At 37.2% G+C, this 10,000-nt stretch overlaps 1 protein-coding gene across 2 annotated transcripts in view; it reads left to right on the plus strand.

Annotated features, from left to right (window-relative positions):
• Dpyd (dihydropyrimidine dehydrogenase) overlaps positions 1-10,000 on the plus strand; it is a 763,700-nt gene that overhangs the window by 30,285 nt on the left and 723,415 nt on the right. The window contains exon 1 of one of the 2 annotated variants that reach the window (XM_013350051.1): positions 5,367-5,418. The exons of the other annotated variant lie outside the window; for it this stretch is intronic. Coding sequence (XP_013205505.1) covers positions 5,374-5,418 — 45 coding nt within the window. The 5' untranslated portion in view covers positions 5,367-5,373. Of the gene's footprint in view, positions 1-5,366; positions 5,419-10,000 lie in introns of those variants that run through there. 2 annotated transcript variants of the gene reach the window in all.

A 10,000-nucleotide genomic window follows, 5' to 3' on the forward strand; every position in this document is an offset into this window, starting at 1 on the left:
ATATATATTTGTAACATATTTTCCTGTTACAAATATGTCTCTCCCTGTGAGGCACTGGGAATTTTCTGTAGTTTCCTTGCTACTAATGATAAATTCTCTTTCTTGCACAGGATATCTTTGTAGAGGATCAACTTTTGACGTTTTAATGGTGCAATGGGGCACAAGCTGTTTACTAGACTGACGTTGCTCGTGCAGATCCTATACTTAGTCAGTGACCATGCTTGATTTCCTTTTATTTTCAGTGCAGCTCTTTCTCTCCAGTGGTTTCCAGGTTTTCTTGCTTTGGGGGCCCTGTTTTTTATACCTTGTATACTGAAATTTGAAACTTCCACTCTAGAACATCAAAGAGTCAGTAAGTGTGGTGTTGCCTTGACTTTCCCATTGGAAAGTGCTGATTTTGGAACAGCTCTGTTCTGCTGCTGATTACACCTTGGCAGGAAAGTAAGACCAAGGGACCTCCCTCCTTTTACAGGGCTGTTAATCATTACCAGGCTTGAAACCTTTGTAACTGCTGACAAGTTGTGAGTGCTGTCTCCTTTGTCTTCTGAAACAGAAGGAGAGAATGACAGCAAAAGGAAAACAGGATTCTGTTTGTCTTTCTACTGGGAATGTCCTTTTACCTTCCAGCAGGAGGTTTTTCTTTCAGATTTTTTTTTTTGGCTAGGATTTTTATCTTGTTAATGTGTATGTATGCATACATATTTATTTTTGAACACACACAGATAGATAGATAGATAGATAGATAGATAGATAGATAGATAGATAGATAGATAGATAGATAGATAGATATTATAATCGCGAACGCTTGCTTTTGCGTTTCCTTGGGCAGTCTGATGGTAAAAAGCATACTCACATGATATCCTATCCTGTGTGGAAGGAGTAGCAAATAGTGCTGCTTCTTTTGAGACTCATGGATGTAACATAGCAGAGCAAAGACTGATTTTTAAGTTGTGGAAGGAATGGTTTTTAGTTAGAACTAAGGTGTTCAATGTAATGTAAGGCAACTGCTTCTTGGTGATGCAAGCAAAGGTTTGGCATTAAAATTTTATGCCTGGAGCGAGTAACGAGTAGTCTAACTTGGAGAGTTTGATCATAGTGCAATCCAGGTAGCCTCAAAAGGATCTTGTATAGGCTGTGGTAGAAATAGCAAAGACCCATCTGCATGTGACTGACATGAACAGACATGCATGAGCTGAAAAAGCAAAGGAGAATCCATGTAGACTAGCCTCTGTGTGCATGTTCACAGAGAAAAGTGTGGTATTTTTGATGAGAGACAGAGGGAGATATGGGGGTGCTGTGAGATTTTGTAAGGAAAGACTGTGCATGGATATTTTTGATTCAGATGAATTTAAGTCATGATAGACCATGCCTGCAGATAGGCTATATGACAGTGCATTACAATGGCTGACTGAATTAGGGAAGATCCAAGAGCCCTTTGTTGTGACCTAGCTGAGTAGAGAATTTATAGCAGCAAAAACAGTGTATAGAAAGTGAGGCCTTGGGGTAGTGACGTGACTCATTTGGTAAAGGATCATTAAATAAATATAAAGACCTTAATTCAATCCTACATAACCTACAAACCACAGGTTTAATGAGAGATCCTGCCTCAAAAGCTAAGGAGAGAAGTGGTTTTGGAAAACACATGACATTACCTTCAAACCTTCACATATGCATACACACATATGCAGGCTCACATTCATGTGTGTGTGCACACAAATGTCTACCCAAGAAAAAAGAAAGAAACCAAACAGAGCAAGCTTCTGGATACAAGATTGAAATGAGAATGCTGTGTATTTGTAAACATTATAAGCTAAGACTCACTCCAGATCCAGAAGAACAACACGACACTATATGATTTCACAGCTTTTATTCTGAAGAGTCTAGCTCCCCGCCTTCCGCTACTAGCGTCCTTCTCAGAGCCCCTTCCTTGTGATCATCCTCCAGTTAAAAAGAAAAATTACCTTTGATCACTCTAGTTCTTATTGTAATGCAAACTGCTTGCTATTTCATGTGTTTCCTTTTGGCAGTTAGTCCTATAGTCAGCACACAATTAGTCAATATGTGATTTACTATTATTTTTTAAAACAAGTTACATGTTCAGTTTACTTAATTTTTAAAATCATAAGTTTTACTCAGGTCTTGCTTTGTCCTTGGTCTCTGCATCTTTCCTTCCATCTTTATTAGTTGACTGGTGGTGTTTTATTTTTTAGCATGTTGATATACTTTTACCTCCTGAATTCAAATGATTCTGGGCCTTGTGATCCAGTCAGTATGCTGTAACATGTGTTCTTTCCTTTCATACACTTTTAATATCCTTTTATAAATGCTTTCCCATGATATGTTATTCTTAATTCACAATGTAAAAAAGCCCCGCTAATACAATATCGTAGTATATTCTTAATGTTTTGTTCTGTAAATTGCTTAAAGAATAAAAGAAATAAAATAACTGTGAGCTGGTGTTAAATTCTTTGGTAATATTGCTTTTCTTTTCTTTTTGTAAATGTAAGCAATACTATAAAATGCTCACTGCTTTGGTTCTAAAGTTTCTTCTTGGTACAGAGAAAGTCTGGAGTTGTTATGGTTCCACCTGAAATATTAAGATACTATTGTCTGTGCTGAAATATAATGTGAGCTGTGTTTTAATAGCTCCACATACGATAAAGTCTTTTCTGTGTCTGTTACAGACTAATTGTATACCACTAGAGCTCATGTTTTAAAGCCTAGTTCCCAGTGTGTAGTATTAGGAGATGGAACTTTTTGAAGTGAGTTAGGGCTATTTAAGCTCATTAGGGTGGGACTTTTATAATGCCATTAATGCTTTTATGAGAAAACCCTGTGGAGGACTTACTCTCACGCTCTTAACAAAGAGATAGAAGGCAAGGTTAGTAATCTACAAGCCAGCAGAAGGATCTTCACTAAGGACCAAATTGTGCACAAAATTGACTGTGGACTATTCTGTCTCTAATATTGTGAGAACAAAGTGTTTGTTGCTTAAGTCACCCAGTCTATGGTATTCAGGGGCTGTATTTTAATGAAAAATAAAAAACAGTGTCTGCATCAGATATCATCATCATGCTCTGATCTTCCAAGAATTGTGTAGTCAATGAATTGGGATCTGGTTCAGTGGCAAGTAGTTGCCTTGAATCAGTGCGAGATTTTGGGAACAGACCCTCTTACCAAGGGAAGCAAAAGGAAGACTCACAGGTTAATATCATATACGTTAGCATATTTGCATATATATGCTTATGTGTGTGTGCGTGTCCCTCTTATGAATTTTCAGTCTTTTAAAAAGAAAATGAACCTTTTAAAAATCAGTCTATTGAGTGGCATTTACTTTATAAGTTTAAAAACCCTGTAAATTCTGGCAAAAGATGACTAGAGACTCGAGTGATAAAACCCAGATTGCTTAGTTGCACAGACATGACAGATGTGATGTTTTAAGATGTGCGAACCATTTTACTTAGGTTAACTATTTGTTCAATGGAAATGAATTGAATTTCCCAGGTGATGTGACTAGCATCCTGAAACCGTTCATGTGTTTCCAGTTGATGAGTTTTGTGATGTTTACAAATTCATCATTTTTCTCACCCGACTTGTCTTTCCCAGAATGGAAATGTAATGTAAATTCACCCTTACATGTCTCGCCCCAAGTTCATTAGTTTATGTACAGTTCTATGTATTACAGACATTATCTGTATGGTTCCATACATGTCATGGATGTTCAAGTGTATATTTGAATTTCATGACACTTCAATAGTGCCATACTAATTTGCAAAGAGCATATTGGCATCTGTAGGCAATCTGCCTTTGCAGTTGCAGGTCAGGGAGCTATGATAAATTCAGGAACCCATGATCAATTTGATTTCATTTGAGGTACATCACTTCTTGTCATTCCGTCTTGTTTATAGCTTCCCTTTGCCTGTTGCCTTTGTCTTTTTGCATGTTCCTATACTTTTAAAACAAATCCACATATAAATATTCACAATTGACATTTAGAAGCACAAAAGCCCATTAGCTGCGTAATAACTAAAACCTACTAATACAACTAAAATTCAATGTGGAATAGGAATTTATTGCTCACCAGGTAATTTCCATATGTGGTCGTAATAATCAAGGCACACTCTTACTAATCACTGTTTAACAGTGAAAGAATGAGACACTGTTGCTTTAAGTAGCCAGCAAAAATAGAAGAATTAAAATCTAAGACCAAATTTAAAATAAAGCACTAGACACATTGTTTAGCAAGTTCTTAACAGGAATATTTAGAATATTTACATAATCTTTCTTCATCTGTTGTTTATTAATAATATTGAGCTAGACGCTGTGAATAGAAGGAATATTGGAGTTAGTAGGAAAGATCAAGAAAAAAGGACAACTTTGCTTTATTAACATCACCTGGAAAAGTGGTCCAGCTTAAGGTGATGCCTACGAGTTTATTTAGAAGATGACTATGAACACATGAGAGTCCTTGGCCAGGACTAATTGCGAGCATCTTCCAAAGCCTTCAGACTCCAAACTTGCTTGTTTCTGTTTTCGTAGACCTGAGGGACCAAATGAAGCTTGTTCTGTCCTCTGTTCCCCATAAAGCAGAAAACTGGCCACACCATCTCTGGGCTTATCTAAAGTCTCCATTTACAAACTGCTTTGTAAATGCCAGAGAGATTCTTTTTAAACTCTCCCTCTCCTATGAGTAATGACAGACGTAAGAAATGGTGCAGTAATTGGCTGACACTGAAGCTCAGCAAGTAAGTACCAAAAAGTTGGTTTCTATTCGCTAGAATTTGCTAGGACATTAAATGCATTAACCAATGGCCTATCTGCTTGCCTGTGAGTTGAGAGAATTTGCTTAGGTGAACATAGTGTAGTGTTTCCTCAGGTGCAAGTGGAAGAAAATACATTTTGAAATCAAGATGAAGATGCATGACAAGTTAGGCAGAAATAAAAGCAGCATGATTTAATCATTTGCTTTCTGTTAGCCTCATACATGGAAATGGCCTATAGGAATCTCGGAGTATGCCATCAATTATAAGATTTAACCACAATTTGAATAAGATCAGTTTTAATTCATCAACTTGAACATGTATACTCCAAATGTGAGTACATATGTATCATTTTTATAGTTCAGAATGACACCAAGGATAAGTAGTGTTGAGGTAGAAAATATTCGTTTGTAATCCAATATTACAAAAGATGAAAATCTTGATGGTACAATATTTAATGAATAAATACGGTCATGTAAACATTGGCACGTTTTTTAGAAAGGACGCTTGGCCAAATGACCTCATGAAACTGGAATTTGAGCTCCCAAATGATACTCAAGGTCCAACATTTTACAACCAGGGATTAGTGTTTTTATCCAGGAAGAGAACGGGTATGATTGCAGTCAAACGGTCACTCTTCACACTCTCCAAAACTCAGGTACAACTTTCAGTATGTGTGCTGCAGGACTCCTGAATGTACTTGTAATGTTCCCAGAAACCGGGTGACAGTACATAACTCAGATTTTATGCAGAATCTGCTTGAATCATATTAAATCCTTTCTGAAACCAAACAAAAGTCATACCATCAAATTTTCTCAAATTGGTATTTTTCTTCTGCCCCCATGCACACATTGGTACACATTGCAGTACCATAATGCTTCTGACATTCTCATAATGCTTCTGAAAATGACTGGAAAACTTAAAGCCAGATTCTTTGAAAAGAGAAAAGTCCCCTTCTATTACCAGTAACTTGATATCTGAAAGGGTTAATGGGCTTCTTAAAGTGCTCAATTTATCCAGAGAGGGGACCCTGTGACCTGGTAGGGCCCTGACTTTGGTCATTTCTTAGGAAGAATGTAATTTAGAACTCTCCCTTATTATTCTGCCAGCTGCTTTCTTATTGATGATATTGACTTTGGGTTTTAAAAAGTCTTGTTTGGGAAAATTGTTTTGAGCAGCTCTCAACCACTCATATCCTGTATTCTTATTTTATATCACTTTTCATCTGGGAAATTATTAAGTCAAATCCTTGGTAACCATTCTCCACAATCCAATTTCTTTTTACCCAAGATCCGCTGAATTCAACTCAATGCCTTCTCATAAAAGGTTAACCCAATTTTTCATGCTAGGTTATGCTTTATGTTTGTGTTATGTGAAAGAAAAGTAACCATGATAAGCAGCCAATAAATTACATTCAGAATGTTTATTTCCAAAAGTTACATTTCTATGCCGGTGTAGATAAACGTAATCATTTATCACAATATGGATTGAGGATGTAAAAGGTAAAATAAATACAGCCACATTTCTTGCATGATTCCTATTTTGTTTGATATAAACGTTGGCCAGAATACCTTTAAACTCATTCTTTCTTTTATTGACTTATATTATTGCATGGTACTCTTGTGATTCAAATCTGAAAAGGTAAGCCAAAGCACTGTATTTATAAAAAAAAATTATCTTTAGTTTTTTTCTATAAAATGAGATTCTTTTAAATGTGCATTTTCTTAAGTGCACATTTGCCTTGGAAAATTTTCATTTCAAGGAGTAAACATTTAGTTTGAGTGTGAATGTCCTATTTGGAATACACAAAAAACTAGCCTGATAGAAGAAAGATATTCATGTTTGTCATTTGTGAGAATGCCTAAACTAATTCTATCACATTTATGCAAGTAAAGCAAGTCCCAAAGTTGTTAATTAAAATGAATACAGTGTATAGTTAAACTTGTCGAATGCAGCATTTATTGATTTTTGATAACATTATCAAGATATAGTTGCCATGTCCTGCCACTCCCCATATAAGAGAAAACATTTAGCATTTTAAATATATTAATATTATTAATATATTTTATTATTGTTAATTCATAATTATGCTTCCAATACACAGCCAGGCTTCATCACTCCACAAACAAACCACATGCTTTAGTGGTTACTTTCCACTTCCTCCACCCATCAGCCCTAGGCAACCCCTGATCTGCAGATTTGTCTATCCTGGACATTTCATGAGAATGCAAGCATGCACTATATGCAACTTTCTGTTTTTTAAATTATTGTATTTATAGTGACTGTTCTCCCACATTATTCTTGTTGTCACTACCTAACTTTATTCCATTATGTTTGGAGAACATAATTTATTTTTTAATTTTCATCTAGGATGTGTGTGTATGTGTGTGTGTGTGTGCGCGCACGTGCACATGCATGAGTGTGAGTGAGTATATAAGTGATGTGTAAACCTGTGTGTTTTTATGTATGTGTTCATGTTCGTGAGTGCAGGCCTGTTCATATACAGTCCATGTGAAGGTCAGAGGACATCCTCAGCTGTCAGTCCTTGCCTTATGCCTATTCTGTGACAGGGTTTCCCTTTGTTCACACAACTAGCTGGTACACTAGGCTAGTTGACCTTCAGCTGCTGGCAACTCTCCTTTCTCTATATCTCATCTTGCTGTGGGAACACTGGAATTACAGACACATGCTATTATGTATGACTTTCTGCGAATTTCTGGGGATCCGAATTCGGGTCCTTATGCTTGCAAGCCAAGGGCTTTATCTACTGAGCTTTCTCCACAGACAGAAGCTTGTTTTAACTCTAGCATAATTCCTTTTTGGAAAGTTTCATGCACATACCCATGAAGAATGTGTGCTCTGCTCTCTTGGGTTGCTCATTTTCTACAGAGGATTTTGTCCAAATCCTCTGTTTCCTTCCTTTTCTGTCTAGTTTTCTAACTATTATTTAATATGGAGCATTATTATTGACTACTGCTATTGTCTTGATATGTTTCCCCTTATACTTTGTCAGTTTTGTTAAGTGTATCTTGCCTTGTTTTTTTGGTGCATATATGTTTTGAATTATTCAAACTCCCAAATAGGTAAGACTTTTCTGTTGTTAAATGTCCCTCTTTACATCTAGCAATGCTTTATTGTTTCAAGTCTGTTCAGAAATTAGAATGGCCACTCCCATATATATTTTTATAGGGTCATAATTTACATGGCAGTTTAAAAAATCTGTCAGTCTTTCATGTTATTTGTATCATTGAATCTATAATGTGTTGATGTGTTGCCTAATGACAACGCAGTATGGTTGTGTCTTGCTTTTTTTTTATCCATTCTGACAGTATACATTTCACAGTGGCTTCTAGAACCCCATTAGTATCTATACTTTATAGGCTGCTATGCTTTCTTGTTTTACTGTTATTGTGTTATTATTATTTTGCCACTTGTTTTGGTGGTATGAGGGGTCTAACCCAGTGCTTCTTTCCTCTCCATGACATCTGAACAGATGACATCATGGCAGAAGTATGTGAAAAGGAGAAAACTCATGGTGCGGCAGGGACCCAAGAACTTTCAGAGAATTCCCCCAAGCAAACACTACTTCTTAAATGTCCAGCCACCCCTTTATTGTTACCATACTGGCGATCAAGGTTCTAACATATAAACCTTTGGAGACATCCTCAATCGTTTCCTAACCAGAGCATATGACATAGATGTATTTATTCTAAAAACTAAGAATTTTTAATACAGCAGTTTGCCATACTAATCTTGTGCTTTCTGGACATAGGAGATGTGCTTTGTTTAGTGCCTGGGTAGATGATTTGGAGAAGTCTATCTCTCCTACAGTCTGTATCTCTGACATCTCTATATGGTACAGGGTTTTTTTTTTTTTTTGTGTGTGTGTGTGTGTGTGTGTGGTGTGTGTGTGGTAAAAGCACATTTGAGTTTGTTTGTTTTTTAGAAAACTTGCTCTTTGAAATCTCATAGATGCTAATAATGCATCTTGATTACTGTCATAGACACCCTATTTTATCCCCCTGCCACTCCTGTTGATGCTCTCCCCCCACCCACTCCACACACGTTCCTTTCCTATACTTATGTCTTTTGTTTTGCTTTGTTTTGTGATGCACTGGGTTGACCCAAGGTCCTCTGTACCCTGGGGTTTGTACAGTGGTTTCTATAGAGCTCTCGTATGCCTGCTTTTTAGTTCCCTCTGAATCTTTGTCGGTTCATGTTGCTAGCACACTTAGTTTGTATAGCACACCTATTTTGTATAGTTCCCAGAAGTATCAATAACCCTGTTGTATGCTTCAGTTGAATTTGGACTCATTGGTGAGGGTTGCTTTTGAGGTGAGTTTTTTTTTTTTAAGGGCTTTTGTTAAGAGCTTGTTTGACCTGCTTCTCCTGTTCTCCCTGGTGAATTCTCTGCCATGCTAACTATATTTATTATTTTTTTTTCTGGAAGATGTCATACTTCCTAATTGTTTGCCATCAAAGTCTCAATTGCTCAGAAGACGACTTTTAGGCTTGAACTTCCCCATATAGGTGTTCAAGTGAATTCAGTTCATGTAGAGAACTGCCTGTTCATGCCACTGTCTTTTCCTTTAGGGCATCTCTCTTCCACAGCTCTATTACACCAGTATATGGAGTAATGATAGTGCCTGCTCCTCCAAAGGGACACCTAACTTTATAACCAGGGTGCTGGGTCTGAGCAGCCATCTCTGGTTTTCTCAGTGAGTTGCTCCTCCTGTGCAGGCTTTATCATCCTGTGATAGTAAAGGTCTCCAGTGTTACCAGCAGTTTTTGCTAGCATGGTTCCCTCGAGGTGGAGCCTATAGTCAATCAGTGAGAGCTGACGTGGGTTCAAGGAACTCTAGGCCACTAGGCTCTATTTTCCTGAGTTTGTTGTTTAAGTGATTGGAGGTGGGGTTCTGAGAAATGCTGACAGAACCTTTTTCCCTGAGAGGCACTAGGGATACTAGAGTCTTCAAGTGGATGCTGGCACAAAAGAAGTTTTACTGTGTTGGTTATACACTCTTGGGGTGGGTTAGTGTGACATGGAGCTGAGAGGGGAAAGACAGTGGTGGCTGGTATTTCAGACTTTCATTAGACCCTCAGTTTTCTTTCTGAGTTGCAAACTGTCTTCAATTGATGTGTGTTTTTGCTGTTGTTGTTTTTGTTTGTTTGTTTGACTTTAAGACAATTTCCAGAGAAGTTAAGGGTTGTTGTCATCAACTGTATTGCTGGAGTTGATC

The sequence above is a fragment of the Microtus ochrogaster genome, chromosome 21 (assembly GCF_000317375.1).
Source record: "Microtus ochrogaster isolate Prairie Vole_2 chromosome 21, MicOch1.0, whole genome shotgun sequence".
Classification (NCBI taxonomy): domain Eukaryota; kingdom Metazoa; phylum Chordata; class Mammalia; order Rodentia; family Cricetidae; genus Microtus; species Microtus ochrogaster.